The 23,267-nt window shown below is 55.2% G+C and overlaps 7 protein-coding genes across 7 annotated transcripts; 3 read left to right on the forward strand and 4 right to left on the reverse strand.

Annotated features, from left to right (window-relative positions):
• Positions 1-778: 778 nt before the first annotated feature.
• On the forward strand, positions 779-2,013 carry LY79DRAFT_528761 (alcohol dehydrogenase GroES-like domain-containing protein; the record flags this gene model as incomplete). The annotated part of the gene is made up of 2 exons (XM_060556060.1): positions 779-802; positions 889-2,013. 2 exons carry the CDS (start codon positions 779-781, stop codon positions 2,011-2,013), a joined length of 1,149 nt encoding a protein of 382 aa, XP_060407624.1.
• A 1,900-nt stretch (positions 2,014-3,913) lies between these two features.
• LY79DRAFT_528763 (uncharacterized protein) lies at positions 3,914-5,090 on the forward strand (the record flags this gene model as incomplete). The annotated part of the gene is made up of 2 exons (XM_060556061.1): positions 3,914-4,165; positions 4,305-5,090. The coding sequence occupies 2 exons, from the start codon at positions 3,914-3,916 to the stop codon at positions 5,088-5,090; spliced, it is 1,038 nt and encodes a 345-aa protein (XP_060407625.1).
• Positions 5,091-5,650: 560 nt separating this feature from the next.
• Positions 5,651-8,344, reverse strand: LY79DRAFT_528743 (family 2 glycosyl hydrolase; the record flags this gene model as incomplete). Its single annotated transcript, XM_060556058.1, has 2 exons — positions 5,651-7,699; positions 7,757-8,344. The coding sequence occupies 2 exons, from the start codon at positions 8,342-8,344 to the stop codon at positions 5,651-5,653; spliced, it is 2,637 nt and encodes an 878-aa protein (XP_060407626.1).
• A 1,517-nt stretch (positions 8,345-9,861) lies between these two features.
• On the reverse strand, positions 9,862-11,844 carry LY79DRAFT_571993 (ras family protein). The gene is made up of 4 exons (XM_060559304.1): positions 11,373-11,844; positions 11,248-11,312; positions 11,019-11,148; positions 9,862-10,955 (listed from the first exon to the last, which is right to left on the reverse strand). Exons 1-4 carry the CDS (start codon positions 11,430-11,432, stop codon positions 10,212-10,214), a joined length of 999 nt encoding a protein of 332 aa, XP_060407627.1. The 5' UTR covers positions 11,433-11,844; the 3' UTR covers positions 9,862-10,211.
• A 554-nt stretch (positions 11,845-12,398) lies between these two features.
• LY79DRAFT_528734 (short chain dehydrogenase) lies at positions 12,399-13,349 on the forward strand (the record flags this gene model as incomplete). Its single annotated transcript, XM_060556056.1, has 3 exons — positions 12,399-12,436; positions 12,540-12,795; positions 12,855-13,349. 3 exons carry the CDS (start codon positions 12,399-12,401, stop codon positions 13,347-13,349), a joined length of 789 nt encoding a protein of 262 aa, XP_060407628.1.
• Positions 13,350-14,683: 1,334 nt separating this feature from the next.
• On the reverse strand, positions 14,684-15,968 carry LY79DRAFT_584758 (uncharacterized protein; the record flags this gene model as incomplete). Its single annotated transcript, XM_060560429.1, has 3 exons — positions 14,684-15,019; positions 15,104-15,620; positions 15,682-15,968. The coding sequence occupies 3 exons, from the start codon at positions 15,966-15,968 to the stop codon at positions 14,684-14,686; spliced, it is 1,140 nt and encodes a 379-aa protein (XP_060407629.1).
• Positions 15,969-20,605: 4,637 nt separating this feature from the next.
• Positions 20,606-22,319, reverse strand: LY79DRAFT_87322 (D-isomer specific 2-hydroxyacid dehydrogenase). The gene is made up of 4 exons (XM_060565182.1): positions 22,313-22,319; positions 22,148-22,253; positions 21,741-21,979; positions 20,606-21,622 (listed from the first exon to the last, which is right to left on the reverse strand). Exons 3-4 carry the CDS (start codon positions 21,937-21,939, stop codon positions 20,736-20,738), a joined length of 1,086 nt encoding a protein of 361 aa, XP_060407630.1. The 5' UTR covers positions 21,940-21,979; positions 22,148-22,253; positions 22,313-22,319; the 3' UTR covers positions 20,606-20,735.
• Between the last annotated feature and the right edge of the window lie 948 nt (positions 22,320-23,267).

The following is a 23,267-nucleotide window of genomic DNA, read 5'->3' on the forward strand; positions in this document are numbered from 1 at the left end:
AAAAAAAAAGGCGTGGGAAACCTAGTTGTAGTGTATTCTGTACAAAGCCCAGCAACTGTCTCCTAATCCCCTCCTCTTAACCCCTCCCCCACCCCGCACCGATGACAGCTCTCCCCCATATTCAAATGATAACTGGAGCCACGTCCAGGCGGGAGTCTCGACCGCCATGGCAGGGAGATGGCGCATGGACGCGGGTAAATGTCATAGGATAATCACCGGCGTGGAGCCCTTCTCTCTGGCTCCAGATCCAGCCGGAAGAAGGTCCTGCTACTAGAGGCGCCCGCAATGACAGTCGGTCGCACAGAACACCGCGCGTTGCCGGCAGCTATCCCATCCCATCCCCGGGAGAGAAACAGACAGACACATACACCGTCTTGCTTGTAGTCTCAAGCCAACTTCCGACGTATTCCCCATTGTAATCGCGTCCACATCTCCTCTCTCACCCCGCCCAATCGTGATCTGTCACGCTGTCCTGCGGGACTGGCCCGCAGTCATAGCTATATAATCCATTGCGCGCCGACCCACGATACCCGGGGAGCCTGTTCGCTGTCCTCTGTCACCATCCCACGTCTCGGTCCTTCCCTGTTCGCTTCTGTGCTTCTCCAAAGATACCCCTAGACATTCTGTTTAGGTTGTAGCTTCTGTTACGATCGCTGTGACGACCCTCTCCGTCTCTCTTCCTCTTGGTGAAACCGACCTCTCAAAGACCGACCGCCCCTCACCAAACTCCCCCCTCCACCTCCCCCGCACAACCCGACAACCCGACAACCCATCCATCATGGCCGGCATTGAAGGCAAAAGCGTGAGCTTCAACCTCCTCGACGACGGGCTACCCACCCCGCGCGTTAGGGGACCCCCCGTCGGAAACACGGCGCTGACGAGTCGCAGAACCTCTCCTTTATCCTCAACAAGCCCCACGACGTCGAGTTCGCCGAGCGACCCGTCCCCAAGCTCTCCGACCCCCACGATGTCCTCGTCGCCGTCAACTACACGGGAATCTGCGGCTCCGACGTGCACTACTGGGAGCACGGCGCCATCGGCCACTTCGTCGTAAAGGACCCCATGGTCCTCGGCCACGAGTCGGCCGGCACCGTCGTCCAGGTCGGCGAGAACGTCAAGACTCTCAAGGTCGGTGACCGAATCGCCCTCGAGCCCGGCTACCCGTGTCGCCGCTGCGGCGACTGCCTGGCCGGCACCTACAACCTCTGCCACGAGATGCGGTTCGCCGCCACCCCGCCGTACGACGGCACCCTGGCCGGCTTCTGGGTCGCCCCCTCCGACTTCTGCTACAAGCTGCCCGACAACGTCTCCCTGCAGGAGGGCGCCCTGATCGAGCCCCTGGCCGTCGCCGTCCACATCACCAAGCAGGCCCGCGTTCGTCCGGGCGCCTCCGTCGTCGTCATGGGCGCCGGCCCCGTCGGCCTCCTCTGCGCCGCCGTCGCGCGGTCCTTTGGCGCCACAAAGGTCGTCAGCGTCGACATTGTCCAGTCCAAGCTCGACTTCGCGCGGGGTCTGGCCTCGACCCACACCTACCTCTCGCAGCGCATCCCGGCCGAGGACAACGCCAAGGCCATCATCGAGCAGTGCGACCTCGGCGCCGGCGCCGACGTGGTCATCGACGCCAGCGGCGCCGAGCCCTCGATCCAGACGAGCCTGCACGTCGTCCGCATGGGCGGCACCTACGTCCAGGGCGGCATGGGCAAGGCCGACATCAACTTCCCCATCATGGCCCTGTGCCTGAAGGAGGTCACGGCCCGCGGCAGCTTCCGCTACGGCCCGGGCGACTACAAGCTCGCCATCGACCTCGTCGCCAACGGCAGCGTCAACGTCAAGAAGCTCGTCACCGGCATCGTCGAGTTCAGGCAGGCCGAGGAGGCCTTCAAGAAGGTCAAGGAGGGCCAGGTCATCAAGATCCTCATCGCCGGCCCCAATGAAAAGGTCGACGGCAGCTTCAGCACCGAGGTCGACCCCGCCAAGGCGGCCGAGGGCGGCAGCCAGGGCGGATGCTGCTAGAGGACCGGTCTCCCGGCGGCCCAATAGCAGGTAAAAGACAGAGAGGCACAAGACAACAGAGATGACTAGCGAAGCGGGTGGTGATGGAAAAGTGGGCGTCCGGGCGGGTTTCGCAGTGTATTTTTCGTGACGCATGCAGCATAGCATGTATGGTTTTTATGACATTCAGGTGGCATGTATATATGGGTTCACGATCGACAATGATCCAGATAATTGTTCCAATCAAGCTGTTTGCCTGTCCTCTCGGCCGTCACTTTTGCTGGTCCCGGCCACGGAGGGAGGACGTAGGCATCGAGATAGGCGGTTCATCGCCGTTGATCAGACCCAAGCCACGCAAATTCTCAACCCTAGTCTAGCATCTCCGCGCGGGTCTTTCGCGTCATGCGACATTCACGCCCGTGCAGAGTCGGCGTCGGCTCCTGAAACGTAACACAAGGCAATGATCGCCGGTCGACACAGGCAGAGCACTTTGCCAAGCCATGAATGGGGTCGTAGATATCGATCGTATGTGCGTGTCTGTATATTTAACTGTCTACGGATACCCTCACTGAGACCGTGACTCACTGGCAGGGCAGGGGTCTCTTCCTATCTCCGCGACTCGCCAACCTTATTCCCTCCCCCCCCCCCCCCCCCAATTACACTACTTGATAGGGGACCTACTATGTATCCGTAGGCAGCCATCAAATACGGCCAACAAATACCTAGATGAGGACTCTGCCCTGCGCAAAACTCCACATATTCCCGTTCAGCTGAAGACGCCACGAAGCCACGGAGCTGCACTAGTGAACTTGAGCGTCCACTGCAGGGTCCCGAACCGGCCTAGCCCGGACGCCTCCGGGACCCACACCTCGCCCGTTCCGCCCTTTAACCCATGTCAGCGCGGAATCTTAATTCTCTCGGCCTGGCCTCCGGGTATCGGATTGGACAGTCAATCCTCAGACATCGACTCACACACATACATGCAAGAGGGCCCAGTCACAACAACAACAACAACATAAACGCTCATGTCGTGACTTCTTTATTACATGCCATCTTGCCGGGCGCGTACCTTTTCCAGTCGGCCCGCACCTACAAGCCCCTATGTACCAGACAGACAGAGAGCCATGTCTATCTTGCAGACGAGCTGAGCCTGCCCTCGCACTCTACAATCCCTGCCCCGGAGTCTGCCTCACGGCCGCTTCAGGCTTGGGCCTTAGTAGCTCAGCGATTTGCAGCAGGCAGCTGGGCGTTTTCTTCTCACCCCCGTCCATCACTATCCCCTTAGCGGAACGAGCCTCGAAAAAGCCTGCCCTTGCGGATGCAGGCTACCTAATGGCGCCCGGGAGCCTCATGCAAGCTTCGTGGGGCTGGCGCGCGTCACAAAGTAGTAGCAGCGAGTAAAACAATAACATAAAAAATAAAAAAACAAGACCTCTGTGGCGTGTCACCGGCGTCTCCTCTCAGGCACACGAGGCATGGCTGACAAACGAACAAGAAATGGAGGCGGGGAGGCATGGAACGAAATGGCTTGCCCATCCCCTGGCTAGAGGCAGGATAGGAGAGGCATAATTGGGGGGGTAACGATGTCGGCGGCTGGTCCTATCCCCCTCCTCTTCCATACCCTCGCGTCCCCTCCCTTGACTCGTCTATGCCACATCGTATGAAGGTCTCAGCCCATAAGTAAACCGATCACCTCGCTCCTCCTTCACGGCATTCTTGTAATCCTCCGTCCTTGGCCGTCACCTCGACCTAATCACTCGTGATATTCCCTTCACTGCACGTCGCGTGTCCATCGCGAACGCATAGGCCGTCGGTCACTTCGACGCCTGTTTCCTCCTGCTTCAACCCCATCTCGAGCGCTGCTTATCGACTACCACAGCACCCTCCCCTTTCCCCTTCTTACTGCCCAGGCGCAGACATCATGAACAACATGCAGCAACAGCCTCCGATGCAGGCGCAGCCGCAAGTCCAGGCTCAACCCCAGGTCCAGCCTCACCAGCAGCAGTATACGCCCCATGCCTCCACCAGCACGCCGCCTCCCATGATCGTGACGCCGGCCTGGATGGCCGCAATCCGCGGCGTCCAGTTCTTCCTCGCCATCGTCATCCTCGGCCTCTCGGCCGCAATCATCCACTGGGTCTACATGGACGAGCTCGGCCTCGCCGTCGCAATTGTATGTCCCGAGTTCAACGGCAGATCTTCGTCCATTCCCTTGCCCGCAGCAACACATTCTTCCAACCAAAGAAACCACCAAACCTCCCCCACTCAACACCACGAGACACATCTTGAGCCGTCACTAACACAGCCCGCAGTCCCTCTTCACCTGGATCATCGTCCTCTACGCCGTCCTGACCGAGAAGGTCCCCTCCGCCCGCAGCCTCTACCACACCTACGCCGTCCTCGCCCTCGACCTCTTCCTCGTCATCCTCTGGCTCGCGACCATGGGCGCCAGCGCCGCCCGCCGCGCCACCTTTGTCGTGCCCGTCACGGCATCGTGCTCCTCGGACGGCTCGGCCGTCAACTCGGGCCGCTGCACCATCTTCAAGCGCTACATCGTCATGAGCCAGGGCGCCCTCGCCATGCTCGCCGCCGTCGCCGGCCTTTCGGCCCTGCAGTTCATCTTGTTCCTCGTCACCTTCATCTGGACCCTCGTCCAGTTCGTCCGGTGGCGCAAGCTCAACGCCCCCGCCGCCAACGCCAACGCCAGCCAGGGGGAGATCCAGATGGAGCCCAAGCAGCCCTTCGTCACGCAGCAGACGGCGTACCAGCAGCAGCCGCAACAACAACAACAACAACAACAACAACAGCAGCAGCAGCAGTTCTATCCTCAGCAGCACCCCCAACAGACGACCTCGCCTGCCCCTACCTACGTCCAGCAGCAGCCCCCCCAGCAATATCAAGAGATGCCCGGCCAGCAGCAGCAGTACCCCCAGCAGACAACATCACCGGCCCCGACTTACGTCCAGCAGCAGCCGCAGGAGTACCAGCAGTACCAGCAACAGCAGTACCCAGGCCAGCCCTACGCCCCCTCGCCGAGCAGCTCGCCGGCGCCGGTTCAGGGGCAGACGCATGGTTACCCCCCGCAAGAGCTCCGGTGAGCGCGGCCAAGTAGTGGAGGCTGATGAAGAAGGACCGACGAGAGAGGGTGTATTGCGTTGGGTGAACTTGGGGGGGGGGGGGGGGGGTTCTAATGTGTAATATGAATCAAAGCCTTCTTTTTCCCCCCGAACGACTCACTTATTGCTTTGTTCTTTGGAGGGGCTTTACCCGTTGGGATGACGAAAGAACCCCCCCCCCCCCCCCCCCCCCCCCAGGAGAGGATTGGGGTTGTGCTTTTTGGTTTCCCAGGCTTGAATGATACCTACTCATTTTCATTTTTTCCAAGAAAGCTAATCAAGATCAATTTGTGAGATCCAACCTGTTCTGCAAATCAGAATGATCACGTTACCGGGATATCATCAACAGAGTAAAACAATACCATTGTTGTCTCCTGCTGCTACGATGAGTGCTACTGGCTGATTGATATCCGCACTTGGGCGAGGAGGAGAGGCATGCATTGGCTATTATTCCCATCACTTTTCGACACAGCGACTGCTCCTTTCTCCGACATGTTTTCCCCCTCTTAAACTTCAATACATTTCAATACCAAGCTGGGCCATCAGTTCAGCATACCGAGGTACCTCGTCTCGATCTTGGTCTCCTTGCTCGCCCCCCTGACCCCGATTCTGACGACCTCCCCCGGGACGATGTCGACGAGGTTGTCGCTGAAGACCACATCGTCACTTTCCACCTCCAGCGCGACGCCCTTGACGGGCACCTCGGCGCTGACCTCGACCGCGCCGCCGCCGTCGGCCAACTCCGCCTTCAGGCTCTTGGGCTTCTGCAGGTGCAGATACTTGAGCGGCTCGGGCCAGTTGACGTACCTCGCGATTTGCTCACCGTCCCGCACGAGGTACGCCGCCACGACCGTCCGCCCCTCGTCGCCCGCTCGCCTCACGGGCACCTCGAACGCCGCCATCTCGGTGGACCTGTTCTCCGGCAGGACGAAGCCCCTGTCGACGGTCTCGTTGTACGTCTCCTCGCCCGTCTCGACATCCCACGCCTTGACGACCAGATCGACGGTTAGGTTCTCGAGCTGCAGGTTCGAACCCCAGATCTCGACGCGCGTCTTGGTGTCGATGTCGACGCGCGTGTACTTGTCGCGCGGGTGCTTGTGCTCCGTCCGCGTGATGCCAATCGAGATGGGCGCCATCTCGCGCTTGACGGTGTAGTAAGCGTGCTTGGGGCGGAGGTAGTAGTCGCAAATGGCCCACGACGTAACGGGCCAGCAGTCGTTGATCTGCCACACAAGCGCGCCGCCGCAGTACTCCCTGCCGGGGCCCTTCCACTGGCGCTTCCACAGGCGGTACGCCGACGCAAGGCACTCGGCCTGCATGAGCTGGGTGCAGTACACAAAGTGCTCCAGCGGGTCCGGGGCGTAGCGGAAGTTCTCGACGAGGTACAGGGCGATGCGGCGCTCGTGGCCGTCGGCCTTGTTGTGGAAGTCGACGGTCGAGGACTGCGGGTAGCGGTCGGGGTCGTCCTTACCCTTGGGCAGGTATGCGTCGATGGTCTTGACCGAGGGAAAGGCCTCCATGCCGAACTCGGATACGAAGCGACCGACGAGCTTGTCAAAGTTTTGGTACTTTTCCTGGCTGCCGTGCCAAACGTTCCACTGGTGCAGGTCGCCGACGGTCGGGTCCCTCGTGTCCTCGCCGCTCCAGGGGCTGCCAAAGTGGTAAAAGGTGTCGGGGATCAGGTCCTTGCACGCGTCGGCGAGGACCTTTTCGTAAATGTACCGCGCGGGGAAGTCCGTCTTGAGCCAGCTCTCGGCGTCCTTGTTGGCGAGGTCGTACGTCAGGTTCTCGCTCTCGGCGTACTGGTAGTCCTCGTTGTTGCCGGCCCAGATGACGATGGACGGGTGATGGCGCAGCATCTTGAGGTTCTCCCTTGCCTCCCGGTCGATGGACTGCAGGAGCTCCGGCCAGGCGGGGTAGTTGCCGCAGCCGAACATGAAGTCCTGCCAGACCAGGATGCCCAACTCGTCGCAGGCATCGTAGAAGGCCGGCTCCTCGTAGATACCGCCGCCCCAGACGCGGACCATGAACTGGTTGCCTTCAGCCAGCAGGCGGATCCAGTCGTAGTACCTCTCCTTGCCGATACGGGGGATGAAGTTGTCGGCGGGAATCCAGTCGCTACCGCCGCAGAAGATGGGGATGTTGTTGACCTGGAAGAAAAAGGATGTGCCCGGCTGCTCCTTGAGGGGGCGCTGCACCAGCTCGACCTTGCGGATGCCAATCTTCTTGGAAAGCGTGTCGATCTCGTCACTGCCACCGAGGAGGGTGGCTGTGACGGTGTACAAGGGCTGCTTGCCGTAGCGGACGGGGTACCACAGAGCAGGGTCTTGGATCTGGAAGGTGGCCGAGGTGCCGGCGTCCGCCTCAGCCTCGACAGTCTCGGAGGCGAGAGATTTGCCGTCGAGGGAGACGTCAAAGCGGACTTTGGTAGCCTTGCCCTCAGTGGTCGCATGGGCGACAACCGTGGCGCTCTTGAGGGAATCGTCGAGGGTGGTTTCGAAGTAGAGGTCAGAGATACGGGACTCGTAGATCTCGAGGTTGATAGGCCTCCAGGGGCCGCAGGTCAGAAGGGTCGGGCCCCAGTCCCAGCCCTGAGAAAGGTCAGCCAATGAAAGCACCATTAGTATCAGAGACTGGGGAGAACGCACCCAGTGATATTGGGCTTTGCGGACAGCCAGTCTCGAGTTGTCGCCGTTCCAGCATCCCCACTTGTGGTCGGGGTGCTTCTCGACCAGCTTCCAGCCGCGCAGGTAAGCACTGTCAAAGGTGATGACGAGCTCGTTGTATCCATCCTTTCTGAGCACGGATGTGACGTCAACTCGCTCTGGGGTAAACATGTTGTCCGTCTCGAGGATGGTCTTTCCATTGAGGACAACGGTAGCAAAGGTGTCGAGGCCCTCGAAGGCCAGCACGGCCCTGGCGCCTGCGGGGACGGCCTCAGCAGCGAAGGCGGTCCTGTACAGCCATTGCCTCTCGCCGACCCATTGGACGTCGAGCTCGTTCTTGCCGATGAAGGGGTCGGGGATGACGTTGTGGTGAATGAGGTCGAGGTGGATGTTGGTCGGGAACTGGCTGACGGCGAGAAGCTCGCTGTCGTCCTTGTCGGCCTGCTTGAACTGCCAGTTCTTGTCGATGGGGATGACGGTCCTGGACGCCATGGTTTGGGGCTGGTGGTGGCGGCTGGGACGAGTGTTAGCAGCGGCACAGGTGCGGATGAGGTCTGGAAGAAGACGCATCGTGGCAGGCGCTTGAATTGGGGTGCGATGGTGTACCGATTGGCGGAGTCGCGGCGTCGAAGACTCACCAGTTGAAGCACAGGTTAATGGCAGGCGCACTAATTACAATGAAGCCCGACGGGGGAGAGAGCGCCGAGCGTCGGTGCCCCGCGGCGGATGGCGGGGTAGATACGGGGTAAGGTGACGGGGGGTCAATTGAGCGGCTGGCTTCCGTATGAACTAATAGATAAAAGATACGGGGTCTTTTGAGCTGGATCTCTATCTGCGTCCAACATAAGCTGAAGTTGGGACAGTGTCTCATCCAAGGTGAGATGAAGAAACATTTGCTCGAGGGGTGGAAGGGCGGCATGTGTCGTCCTTCATATACTCACTCACTCACTCACTCACTCACACTCATGTGTCTCACTTTACTGCTCGTCCTTTTTCTCTCTCCTACAATTTCTATCATTCATGAATGTATGCCGCCATCACCTCCCCTCGCATTACCTCCCTTCACGTCTTGCTCCTGACGCAGGACCAACATGGCAATTCCAGGGGTGAGGAGGCAGCTCCCACTTGGCCCAGTCTGAACGACGGGGCAACATCCGCCGAGATTCATCTACATTCCCTCAACAACCCACGCAGTTTCTCTCTCTCTATCGCACCCCTTTCTAGCCGCATCAAGTTCCGCCCTCGCACACACCATTCCCCCCCCTCTCTGGCCCAAGAGGTACGCGCGCGGAGAATAAGGGGCGTCTCTTTTCTCCAACAGGCACAAAACATCAAAGCAAGGCTTATACGAAGTACACCGTCGTGACCCTTGCTGGATCAAGTCGATGGGCTGCATCCGGAGGAAGACAACGCACATGGCTACCGCCCTGAGGAAGCCTCATCGTGATGCTCCTTTATGCTAGCCACATGACCTAACGCTGGAAGAAGAAGGAGATGATCATGATGAAGATGGCCTGTCTCTCTACTCAGTCTAATCGAAGGGGTCCAGCACAGAGTCAACGGTCCGCCTCCCCTACTGGAGGACCACCATTACCCCAAAAAACTAAGCCCCAGAAAAGAAAAGAAAAAAGAGGCTAATCCCCCGAATTCCTCATCTGCAGCTTTAGTGAAGTATCGTACCAGTGGGGTCCTTTCACGGAGGAAGGCCTTCCGTTTGCCTTTTTGGAACCTCGACTGGAGGGGACGGCTGCATCATCATTCTCCGACCATGTTTCCACGTCCCAGAAGATATAGCCTCATGACGAACCGACGTCCAAGGGAAGAGTGCTCCACATAATACCGTAAATCTTTTGGGTATCATGTTTACCTACCTAGCCAAGGCATGCAGCTGCAGCGCACGTGAACTAGACTCGATATGAGGAGGCCATTTTCTCTCCCACCACGTCCCCCGAGTGGACATGCATTGGGACGGATGCATTACCGCCGAACCGATACGACTTTCGCCAGAACGTCGTGAAAGGCTTAGCTTCGTCTATACATGTGACATTGTATTCATCGACTTGTGCCAGAATCTTGATATAATGAAAGGTCTGTCATTAACATATGTGGCTGTAAGAATGTGTATGTGTACGACCGTCCCCGATGTGGGGGACGAGGTATCTATCCCGAACGCCAGCTTCCATATTTCCTCCGACTTGTGGAGCGAACATGGTCCCTCCATCGTCAGGTAAACCAAATCCAAACAGCATCCCGGCCCCCGCCAGCTTGTATCCCGATCCGGCGATGGGCCTTCCCATGAAAACTCCTTGCAAAACTCCATTCCCCAAGAATAGCATCCTTTGTCTCAAGCCAGCAGATCCTCGCTCTCTCGGAGGAAAACAAAAACAAAAAACAAAGGCTGCCTCCGAGTCTTCTTGTCGTCCTGCTTCTGGTGGTTTCAGCAGCAGTTGTTGCCTCTACGTCGGTTCGTCAACGTGAAAACCTCTTCCCAATCACGCAAACCCCAGTTCGCGCCGCTGCGCGTGTTTCGCCTGCCCTTTCGCCTGCGGAGTCCACCAGCCTCGTCGAGCGTCGCGCCCGTCATGGAGCTCTTGATGCTTGCCACGTCGCTGGCGCCCGCATTCCACCCTCCGCCGTACCCGTCGCCGTACTGAATGCCGCTCATCGGGTCGTCCGGGTCGATGTCGCCCAACTCGATCTTGGTGAGAATCATCCTCGCAAGCCTCGCAAAGATCTCGTCCACATTCTCACCATTGAAGGCGCTCGCCTCCATCACCACGGGGATCCCGACCGTTCCCGCCCATCTGTTTGCGTCCACGTTGCTGACCTCTCGACCCTCTGGCGCCTCGCTGGCTTTCTGTTGCGTGCCGAGGGATGGCACCATGGTACCTCCGGATCCTGCGGAGCCATTCGCAAAGTATGACATGGAACCGACACTGCTCGGCGTTGGCGGGGGTAGGCTCGTGTCGACGAGGAGCTCGGATGCTAGATCAAGCTTGTTTCCCACCAGAAGGCAAGACAAGTTGGGAGATGCCAAGGCGCGGGCGTCATTAAGGAACGGTTGTAGTCCGCGGAAGCTGCTGTGATTCGTGACGTCATAAACGAGAATGGCGCCGGCGGCGCCGCGGTAGTAGGATCGGGAAACGGAGCGGAATCGTTCGGTGCCGGCCGTGTCCCAGAGCTGCCCAACCCAAACATGTCAGTATGGCGGTCTCCTCGGAGGGGAACAACGTGGCAGCCATACCTGTAGCTTGATCCGTTTCCGCCGGGAACCGGTGCCGACCTTGATGATCTTGCTTGCGAACTCGACACCGATGGTTTGGGACGATAAAACTCTCCACTCGTTCTTGACGAAGCGGTGAAGCAAACAGGACCTGTTTCGCAGGGCCGTCGTTAGTTGCTTGCTCTGAGCTAACGTGCACCACGGGAGTCGGTGGCCTCCTGCTCTCATCCGGAACGTCGATGCAACTTACTTTCCCGTGCCGCTCGGCCCCAGCAAGATTATCTTGGCCAGGTAGTCGTACATGCTACCCAGCTCCTGCGCAGCCCGTCAGTAATGTGTTCTTCGTCGTGCGATCGATGTCAGGGGTCTCCTGACCTCGCCGGCGGGTCCGCTGCTGTCCTCGCTCGCGGCACTGGAGCGACGCGGTCTCGTCATCGTGGCTGTATGGAATGTTTGCCGCAGTGCGATATGGTGGTGGTGGTGCGATGCGGTGCGGTACGGTGCGGTGTGCAATCGGAAAAGTCGGGCAACGGCGCGGCAGCGATAAGGACGAGGACGGTAAGGGGATCGATCGTACAGTCGGCTGGTTGATAAGCGGAGATAGCGGAAAGGAATGAAGAACTGGCAGGCGACGTTGAGGTCGCAACGACCAGGAGCAATAAAATAAAATAAAAACAAGCGTACGTTTCGAGTTGAAGCAAGGGCGGTTGACGTGCTGCACGGTTTGAAGAGAGACGGTGGTGGTGGTGTTGTTCTTGGACCTGGGATCTGGGGCCCGACAAGACAACACAATGACGGCAGACCGAGCACCTGGGAAGTTCCTTCCACATGGGATGGACCTGCCTTTTCTCACCGCACCTGCCGCGCCTTGGATACCCTTCGCGGTGGGTCTGAGCGCCACGCTACGGGTACGTACCCCCTGGCTGCGTTTACGTACCTATAAGGTGAGGTAGGTACGGTATCACGAGTACGAATAGGTAGTTACCCGTGACCCGTATCCGTACCTACATACATAGTATATATACCTATCTAGGTAGGTAGACACATTAGGTACTCTACTGCACACTACATTAGGTAACGTACTAATGCACTTGGGCTGCTGGCAAGACAGATACGTACTCGTGCAAGCCCTCCTTATCTTTGTAGCTCGTGGCCGCCGCCAGACGCCTCTTTGAACGGGGAGGCCCAAGCTTCTCTCTCTCTCTCACCTTGAAGGGCTGCTGCTCACCGAGACCGTTGCTGCCGAGGCTTGACATGCATGAGACCGGACCACCGAAGCTCGCAGTGGAGCCCACCCGCTCGCTGTAAGCTCACCTCGACCCGGACTGGCATTTCCATCAACACCCTAACTCCCATTCACATGTGTATTATACTTTTCAACTGCAAACAACTCACATCATAATGAAGATTCAAGGCCGCACATTCATCATTTCCGGTGGGTAAGCAAGACGCCCCCCCCCCCCCCCCCCCTCCCCCTTGCATCTTTGTCCATCCTTGATCACATGCAAATGTCATTGACGCTGACTCTGCGTCCCATGACAGCGCATCAGGCCTGGGACAAGCATGCGTGGAAGAGATATGCAGAAATGGAGGAAACGCCGCTGTTCTTGACATGAACGAAGAGAGCGGCAATGAGATTGTCTCCAAGCTGGGCTCATCGGCCAAGTTCTTTATCTGCGACGTCCTCGACACCAAGAGCATCGAGGCCGCCGTCCAGGGCACCGCTGCCTGGCTGAAGCAGACCGGCAAGCCCCTCGGCGGCGTCATCCCCGCCGCCGGCGTCGGAAACCCTTCTACCGTATGCCACCCGATCCGCGGCGCCCTGCCCGTCTGAGCCTGACAACCCTCGCATCGCAGATCCTAGACCGTAACGGCAACCCCTTCAGCCTCGACGATTGGGACTTTGTGCTCAACATTAACCTCCGCGGCACCATCGACCTCACCCGACAGGCCCTTGCCCTCATGGCGAGGAACGACCCCTCGCCCCCCGACGGCGAACGCGGCGTCGTCGTCATGGTCGCCTCCTCCGCCGCCTTTGACGGCCAAAAGGGTCAGGTCGCCTACGCCGCGAGCAAGGGCGCCGTCGCCGCCATGACCCTGCCCATGACCCGCGACCTCGCCCGCTTCGGCATTCGCGTCGTCACCATTGCCCCGAGCCTGTTCGAGTCCCGCATGACCGCCGTCTTGTCCGACAAGGTCCGCGCCAGCCTCGAGCGCTCCATGGAGTTCCCCGTCCGCGCCGGCAAGCCCGACGAGTTCGCCGCCCTGGTTAGGCACGCCATTGAAAACGTCATGCTCAACGGGACCGTCTTGCGGCTGGACGGCGGCATGAGGATGCCGAGTAAGATGTAGGCCAGTCGTAGTGAGCTTGTCGGCCAAGGTGCGTATTGATAGATGCAAATCTACTTGGGCGCTCTCGCGTCCATAGGATGGAGACACCCGAAGCTTTGCGAAAGTTGATTGTACCAATCTACAACAGTATTGTTCCTCAAACGTTTTCAGCTCGCGTATTTCAGATTCGGCCCTGTAAACCCAAATCATTAACCGGCTGATCTTGTGAGACTTCGCCCGCAACCTTCCCATTCTTTCCACTCTACAAATCATGTAACCGCCTATGTGTTTGTCCTCGACATAGCCTACCAGCGGAGCCACCTATAACTCGTCTCAACTTCGATGACGCTGTCTCCTCAAGCTCGTCTTCTATGGTACTGAGTCTCAAGTCCCGGAATAGGATCGGAATGCTCAAGGCCCGAAGGCACTTGTTGACGCAGGAGAGCGACTGAACGATTCTACGGTTGATCCTCTTGTGATACGTTTTCCAGTGATAGCTCGCGCTCATCTCGTAGCAGGTTTTGATGATTTTGATGACCAGCTCTCTCGGGAGTGTGACCAGGTAGGTGTTCGCGCTGGAAGCGACAGCCTGGGCCGTGGGCTCGTCGCCGAGCGCGAGAACGTCCGAATGGACAGTGTTCATCACGCTGCTGCTGGCGAAGAAGTCGAGGGTAGCTTGCGACAAAAAACTGGTGAAGCAGATGAAGCCGGACGAAGAATTCGGAGAAGAAGCCCTAGAGAGGGAGGGGAAGGGGGTATTTTAAGGTGAGAACTGAGGAATTTCCAAAAAGTGCTGATCAAAAGTCTTTGAAGTTGAAGATGAGGAGAAGCCGGCAAAGAAGAGGAAAAGGAAGGAGCAGACCTCATTTGTACGAAGCTGTCACAACCCGGGTGGATGGTAGTCTGGTAGATTCAATAGTACCATCGTTGCCAGTACGAGAAGTCACTCAAGGCTAAAGCCACAGCCTATTAGCAGCTCTGTTCCAGCATCTAGTACTCAAAGAGTTCAAATTTCATATTCCATTATATCTATGTAAACCATTAGTGGAATCCAGTAAGTTTGAAAGCAAAGAAAGATAATGTTAGGGCTGCAGTACAATTTTTAAAGCTTCGCGTTGTCAACTAGTCAGTACGTTAACGGATATGCCTAACACACCTCACTGACTTGCTTCTGATACAGGTATTCCTTGGTGACAAGTCGGATTTTTTAAATGCAAAATCTAATGCCAAAACTTTGTGCTTATTAGCTAGTTAGGCCTGCCGCTTGAGACCCTTGCACCACGGTGGCTCTGCCTCCTCCATCTGGTCCCTTACTCTCTCCATAGATTGACGCCGTCCCGGGGTTATCCAAGCCCTCATACAACCGGCCAAGCTGTCTCCTGTTCATTAGCAACTTGAGCATCAATCGCACGACCAGCCTTGTTCTTGACAGGCACAAAGCAGTGTGCATTGTAGTACCGATCCATGATGTAGACCACCTCAAGATTCGGCAGAGTGTCAAAGAGCTTATAGGCATCGTCCAACCTCTCACCCCTGCGAGCAGTCCAACCAACTGAACTCTCCAGTTTGTCACGAATCCTGCAGCTTCTGTCAAAGGCCTTGACGTTCCTGGTCCGGTGGTTGTAGAAGCTCTCATTCGAGATGGCGAGGACTTTGAGATTAGTCATCTGTCGAAGCATGATGCCAACACCCTGTGTCACAGACTAGTAAGTAGTTGAAATATTCAGGCTTGCTAGGCTGGCTTGCAAAAAGAAACAAAGAAGAAAACTGCTTACCGAGATTGAACGCAGGTTTCCATGGGTACTTCCAAACCCCATCATGCCACCAATGGTCAGATGCTTGACATTGCGGAAGAGAGTCGGGATACTGGCCAAGTCGGAATAATCCCAGCGAGCCTTCCAAAGCTCCAGATACTCAAGCTCGATATGCTGCGAGATGTACACAACGTCCGGGGTCTGATCGGGAGCCTTGTGAAGCTCCAGGCTGAGGGCGCGCAGGTTAGGGAAGACGTCCGGAATGAACTTGATGTCAGTCTTCATCGGAAAAGTGAGTGCCGTCACGAGAGGGAACTGCATATACTGCTGTTTGAAAGTTCTTCGCAAGGGTCCAATCAGGCTAGCGTTGGCTCTGAAGCGCAAGTCCAGCCGGAGATCCCGCAAGTTGGGTAGGTCGAAGAGCAAGTCGGCAAGTACGGCTGCAGTTCCTCTCTTGCAGTTCTCGCCGTAGCCCAGGAAGACGTTCTGATAGGGTGTGCGAAGGGTTGAAGAACCCTCACTGTAGATACCCAGGACACTGGAACAGGTCAGCAGTATAACCTAAATGTATTGTTAGTGACTGCTCCTGAACGACTTACTACACAGAGTCCAGAATTGTTCTTTTGCCATGAATATTATCCATGTGTCTGAGAAGTTCGTCTTCGGCTGTGGTGAGCTGCATTGTCCGAAACAGACTAGGAATACTAAGGTCCCGCAAAGTTCGGTTGACAAGCGACAGCGGTGAGACTTTGGCATCCGGATCGGCCTCCAGCATCTTTGCAATCTCAATGATGATCTCTCTTGGGAGTTTCACAAGGGGAAAACCACTGGGACTGCCGGTGTCTGGATCGGCGAGGCCAAAAGCCTGGAGTGCCAAGGAAGCCATGTTCTCTGGCCCGTTGCTGTTGTTGTTGTTGTCTAACACCCTTTGTCCGCTCAGCCAGGCCAAGCGAGAGACCTTGTGAGAGTTGGTTGGAATCAAGTGCAGGCTGGGGGACAAGGGTTGACGAAAGGAACAAGAGCAGCCGAAAGAAAGAAATGTGGGCGGAAGAAGAAAGGATTTGTCAAAAGCGAAACAGCGCAGAAGTAACAAATCTAGAGGAAGGAGGGAAACTGCCCAAAAGAGTTGCACCTTCTTCATCCGCGGACCTTTTTTTACTGGCTTGTCTTCACAACTGCGTAGCAGCCTGCAAACACATATCAGTCTGTGTGTACAAGACTGAAGCCTGGCCCTTTGCTCAAGTGAACACAACAAGGCAGAATACCAAAGCTGGAATAATTGCTATTTACTTAAATTGAGGCCACTCTGATAGTGTTGATATATGTATGGGCTCCCACCATGACGTCTGTAAATTCATTAGCCCCTCAACATCAGTGCCCGAGCCTATGACTTTTAAGATTCCATTGCACTCAAAAGCTTTGAATTTCTTCGTCACCGACCTAGTTATATGAAGCATTGCAACTCCAAATCTAAGGAGTAATGTTTGGGTATCAATCATTGACCAGCTGCCACGACCTTGATGGCAGTTTCAACAGTACCATCATCGCCGGTTGTAGCTGATGCCGTCCGACCTACAGGCGTCCACCTATCACATTATTGTCAAGGTTTTTCATGCGTTCAGCCATGATTGAGGTGGATTTTGATTTGGCAGTTGCTGTGTGTTACCTGCTGACATATGGCACAAGTGTTGCGTATCAGGCTATACGGGTGACTGGGCCGGACCTGGTCTAGAATGATTACATTCAATGAATAGATAGTAACCATTGATCAGAGTGAAATCTCTTGAGTTTCCCTCGATTCATTACCGTCTACGAATGAGCATAAACGAACAATGTCAAGATGAAGACTTGGCTCAGTGATATGTCTTCAAACAGAAGCAAGCCCGTTAGGCAGTCGCCAGAAAGGGAAAAGCCACGAGTATGCCAACAACCTTTGCGATGCGGCACGACTGCAACTCGTCTACAGAATGCCGGAGGCCGACCTGTTTCATCGGTCATTAAATCAGCTTCAAACACCACGCAGAGAATTCAAATGTAAGTTTTTTAATGTCCCAAGAATTGCAAATTCAAATCCATATTGTTACTAAATATATAAAACGCTACACTATTACAAAAGATGACGCCGTGGCAATGCTTCCAGAAAACGAGAAACTTCGACAATGAGGTCCCAAACGAACCGAGTTAATGGCTTGCTCGTACGAAATAGCCATGTCTGAACTATGCTCGGAAGACCACAGCAGTATAGCCCTTGACCGGAACTGCCTGTGCTGCAAGCTGACGCGGGGCCGCGATTATAATAGGTGCAGGTGCAGGCACTGGCACGGGTGCAGGCACCGGCACAGGAGCGGGTACAGGTACGGGAGCGGGTACAGGTACGGGAGCGGGTACAGGTACGGGGGCGGGTACCGGCACAGGCTTCGGGACCACCGGCACCGGGACCACCGGCACCGGCGCCACCGGCACCACCGGCACCACCGGCACAGGAGCGGGAACAGGTACGACAGGTACAGGTACGACAGGTACGGGAGTGAGTATAGGCTGAGGTGCCGGCGGGGGGGGTGGTTCCTTCTTCTTGCCCTTCTTTTTTTTCTTGAGTAAGCCTTCTGTTTCAAACTCATCGTATCCAAAGGCGATATCTTCGCTGCTCTCGGCCTTCTCGTTGCCGGTAAGAATCGCGTCGATAGCTAAGTCTGAAACTTCGGTTTCCGCAAGCTCTGATCTTTGTGCATGGTTACTGCTCTTGTATATAGATACAACTCTTGATATTGTTAGTTGAAATGGGATACCAATACGGAATACAGTTACTCACGGGTTTTGTCCAGTGTCTTCATTGGTGGTAGAGACCGGAAGGCCGTGAACACTGATGTGCAGGACCGCCAGAGTGGAGAGAAACCCAATTGGCTTCATCCTCGCCTCCTTCCGGGTTACAAATAAATGTACAAGTAGCTTGGTGGATTATTGACTTGATGAAGAGTCTCTTTGATGGAAATTTTACTTGTTGGTAGATTGGTAGTAGAGAAGGGTGTGCTTCTTGTTGAAAACAAACTAAATGTGATCAAAAACCCGACTGCATTATATAGAGATCTGTTTATACAGCACAATACGAATAAGAGGTGCTTGAGGCTTGAAATTAACGCCAAAGGTTGTTGTCACTAGCCTGGTGACGTTAGAATTGCCGTCCCAACCTACTTCCGAAACCTCGCCGGCTTCCGTACTTGGGGAGCTACTCGTGGTCAGGACCAAGGGCTCGATGTGCAGGGCTTACAGGCCGGGGCAAGCAAGCCCTACTCGGCACTGGCCGTGCGACTACACGTCCGCGTGTCCCCCTGTTTTATAGATGAACTTTATGGAACGACCAATATCAATATTTGTCGGTTATTTGGTGATGATCCACCTCCTTTAGCCATTATGACGACCTTGCCCTCGTAGTCTGGGCCCCGGCAGCCTAACTGAGGCATATTTGAAATGCCCCGTGCACCAGGCCAGGTTCCAGTCTGATGAGTGTCGCCTTTGCCGTAGGAGTGGTAGAAAGTGGTCTTGTCGGCATCGAAATGGCACAGACTATAGATTTAACCGGCCCACGTGCCTTAGAATGCGGTCTGTCCACGGGGTATGCGTATCATTGTGGGAGCCAGCCTCAATATTGAATCGCCTTCTTGGCAGTCAGACCAGGTTTGAAACTTTGTTTATGAATGGCATTTCTGTCTTTTCCAGAAAAGCCTTCAATCACCATCATCGGCAATAGCATGAGAGTCCCTGCTGATCTAGTAGTAATTGACACGCCTATGAAACTATTGTGATTGCTACTGACATTCGACTCCCTTGTGGGAGTTCCCCAGGCCGGTGAGTGCATGCCACCACAGTCCGCATCGGGCTTCCAACCTAATAAAAGCAGCATTATTCCCCTTCTCGGCCGTCTGATACTTTAGGCCAGCGAGCAACGATGCTCGACTTCTATGATGTATTTGCTGGAAGCCGACCCTTCACATCATCTATAAGCACTTCCGCTGAAAAGTGACATCACAACACTCGCAGCCGCCGTCCAAACGCCACTTCGCCGCAGCCAGGGACGAAAGAACAGAAAATCGAGATGAAAGACTTCGTCATCGAGTATTTCTCTTATGACAGCATATTGCGCCCAGTGTTACCCACAAGTCTTTTTTGAAAATAACGATGTGATTTACAGCCTAATAGATGTTCTGGTGTCGCACACAGAGAACAACATTATGGAGCATTCTTGAAGTACTCTTCAAGCATATTCCCAGATATAATGAAAACGACAAACTATTTGAAACTCCATAGTACTACATTCCTTGCGACTCGCGCCAAAAAACTGGCACACGTATAGTCCCGACCGTGCCATTGATATTCGCCGTACACTCAACACTCGATTGAAAGTATGTTAGCCTTGTGAAGTCGGAGCTCCGCCCTGTATCCATTCGGTTTTAAGGTTCATCTGAACTCTGTCTACTATCCTATCGAGTACAATTACCGGCATACCGTTTCAGCTACCTGCTTGTAGCACCGGTGGGTTGGATGCAGATTTTTGACAGGGGATTTTGTAACGGGAATTAAGCTTCAAGCCTGATGTTTTCTAACAGTTCGCCGCACCCGGTGTGCCTTGCGACCACAGCAGAGACTTTACGTCACCCGAATCAAGGTTGGAGTTGCGAACTGGTACTGTACAGGCCCAGAAAGATCTCTCGTTGCGCTTGAGTATTCTGAGACGATAACACATCCCTTTTGAATGAAAACAAAATGGCTACATTGTAGACGGTAAGAGTTTCAAAAGATATATTTCTACCAATCAATATTTGCACTTTTTCCAGCTGACAATTGGCACAGTGGCAAGAAAGCGATGCTCACCATGGGATAGCGAGGTGGGCGGATTAGGGGATTGTTGTGTTGAGTCCCACGCACTAGATGACAAGCGTGTTCTAATCAGATTCTCACCAAGATATAAGAGGAGATGGTTTCTCAGCATGATCAGAGTGGTTACGAGCTGATCAGTAAATAGGCATTTTGCAAAGCTGTTTTCCTATTCTCCATTCAGGAATGATTATGCTGGTATAAAGCGTTTCACAATGTAAATCGTAGTAAAAGCTTAGGGAAGCTTGGGTTTAGCATGGAGTATGAATACAAGCTCTCTAATAGGTGGAAAGTGACTAGCATAATAGCTTCCAAAGAAGAGCGGAAATATGCTTAGGAAATGAGAATAAACAATCTGTGCTGAACCGATTGACCTGGTGATATCAAAAGCTACACAGTCCCTGCAATCTGTAAAGAATCAAAAGACGGAAAATCGATCAAAATGAAGAAAGAACAGCACATGGGCTGACCGTCATAATAAAATACAGCCAGTCAACAGGCGTCAGTAAGCAAGAACGAAGTAAACAGATAGGGGGAAAAGGAAGGGTAGGGGAAATAGCAGCGGATTCACGCTCTTCGACGGTTCGTTGCAGGTGTCGATGGGTATGCTGGTAACTGATCACATCCTCTATTCGTACATCTGTAAAGACATCTTGGGCCCGCAAAGAGCAACATCACGATGACCTACCCGGGACTAGATTTTTGTTATACCTACCTATGACAGTAGTTCATGACGACTATAGGTAACAGGCTAACAGCAAACTCTGGCTATTGTCGACGCTATCTACGCCAGTACATTGACGAGAACATCCCCCAACTGCCATCTTTTGATGTTGTCCACTTGCTGCTCGTACCACGCACTCAACGCCTTCTCCTCAACATAGCCCATGTGAGGCGTTAGCAGTACTCTGCTGCGTCCGTCTTGTCCCCAGTTCACCGTGCGCCACTCGCTGTCCAAAGGCAGCGGCTCGAGGTCGAAGACATCCAGAGCACAGCCCCGAATGCCACCTCTCTTCAGCACATCCAACAGGTCCTTCTCGACCACAATCGGCCCACGAGACGTGTTGACGAAAAACGCAGACTTCTTCATCCTGGAAAAGTCTTGGGCGCCGATGAGCCCCCGGGAGCGGTCGGAGAGTACCAGGTGAACACTGAGGACGTCGGCAGTACTGAAGAGCTGGTCTCGACTGACGACCTTGAAGGTCTTCTCCCCACCAGGCCCCTCGACGGGCAGGCCCTCGGCCTCTGCCTTCTCATCGGCAGCTTCCTGCGTCAGGTTCGGGCTCCAGGCAACGATTTTCATGCCGAATGCCAAGTACATGATCTTAGCCGTCGAGACGCCGAGGCGCCCCAGCCCCACGACGCCGAGCGTCTTGGCTGTTAGGCCGGTGGCGGGTTCGGTCTGCCACAGGCCCGACTTGACGGCCAGGTCATCACGGGCGATGTTACGCGCCAGAGAGAGGATGAGTGTGACACAGTGCTCAGTCGTGCTGTTTGTGCCAGCCTGTTTGCCAGTGGACTTTTCCGCAGTGCCAGCAACGGGGATGCCGCGCTCCTCGAAGGCGGGGAGGTCGAGGCTGTTGTTACGCAAGCCGGTTGTGAGAAGAAGTTTGAGATTGGGCAGCCTCGCGATGAGTTCTTTGGGGAATGGGGTACGTTCCCTCATAGTACCTTGTGCTACATGTTAGTCTATATGCCCTTTCTCTTGCTGTACAACAAATGCAGACGGTGCACTGAAATGGTGATTGGATGCAACGAGACCAAATAACATGAGAAGGGGTGAGATTACAGATTACGTCGAAAGGCTCTAGCCTCGAGACCAAGGCATCCCTGACATGCCCAGGGGTTCCGGGGTGGTTGTAGGGCAGTAAGGTGTCCTTGAAGAAGGTGACATCGAAGAGCGACTTGTCCAGCTTGCTGAACTGGGGTGTCGAGAGGCCCTGGTAGTCATCCAGAACGGCGATCTTGAGCTGAGTGACTCGGACCATGGTTGCAAGGAGTCTAGACCCGGAAAGGCGCCTTATGGGGCTGCAGTCCAAGAGAAACGGGTTAGTTAATCAGAGAGGTAACAAGAGCTTCCAGTTAGAGGCAGGTTTGATTAGGAGCGTGGTTGAGCGAATCGTGTCGCTCGTCTTGACGTCAGCTCGAGATGGTGCTGCGAACATGATCCCAGACGGCGGAATGAGGGGAACGAACTGGATGAGAGGACCGAGCCGGTTCCGGATTCCCGAACCTCGGCGAACGGCGCAGTCCTCTGGCGGCCAGTGTCACATTTTCTTCCCGGCACTAGATCTTCCTCCTCCTCCGCTGTTGTTAGCGTCCTTGCGGCATCAACACTTTCTGGCTTATGAAAAGTGGTACCTCGGTCTCTGCCGGCATCAGACCTCGGTCGACGCGGCGGCCCATGTATTGAATTATCTAATCACGTCGACTCATAGCACTTGGACCGCGCTGTTATCTATCTTCGATGCTTACGTACTCTTTGTCATCCACTGGGTCATCCACTGGTCCCCCATGGGGGTCACTGGGGCTGTTGTGGCAGACCACTTCCTGCTATGTGCTCCGTGTCGGTTCCCCATCTCACTGGCCAAACTTTAGTGGTCATGGATAGCCCATGAAGCCCATTCGGACTCTGGAGTAGCGATGGAGATTGCCCGGAAGCGAGTGGGGTTGGCATTTAGACTAGTTTACCAACATAGCAGGCTGGTCCTGGCCTGACGGCGCCGCCCCAGCTCAAGTGCTGGAAGACGCGGTATAGGAACGTGGTTTTTTGTTTTTTGAGCTCTTTTTCGGGATAATTGCGAATGACGCCATCGCCCCTGCAACCCCATCTGAAAAATACCGTTTGCTAATTTACTTTGCCAGCTTCGCACGACGGACGACGGAAAGCGGTCAGTCAGTCAGTCCTTGGGGGCATGTCCCCTTTTGTATCCGAAGCCCAGTTGGTTGCTATTAGCATCAAACACTGCTATCTGCCCCCTCTAATCTCCTTTGCCCCTTTGCCTCCCGTCATTGGACCGGCGTGGGGGTAACTAAGGGTTAGGAAGCACAGATCTTGGATTCCCAGCCAAGCAAACGGAGGGAATATGACCATTGGCGCAAATAAAGTCAGTTGGTCGGTGCAGCTGACAAGATGTTCCCGGTCCTATTGATAAATGTCTTCTTGCCGGTGATAGGTTCGCCGCGCAGCAGACATATCCTCTTATCTCCTGACCCACAGTTTACGGACCCAGCATGCCCTCCTGGGCCGGGCCTGGCATGTTGGTGTTGTGTACGAATGGTCCTTTCGGATACCGAACACGAATGATTAGTCAAA

Source organism: Colletotrichum navitas, assembly GCF_030913465.1.
Source record: "Colletotrichum navitas strain CBS 125086 chromosome Unknown LY79scaffold_137, whole genome shotgun sequence".
NCBI classification, from domain to species: domain Eukaryota; kingdom Fungi; phylum Ascomycota; class Sordariomycetes; order Glomerellales; family Glomerellaceae; genus Colletotrichum; species Colletotrichum navitas.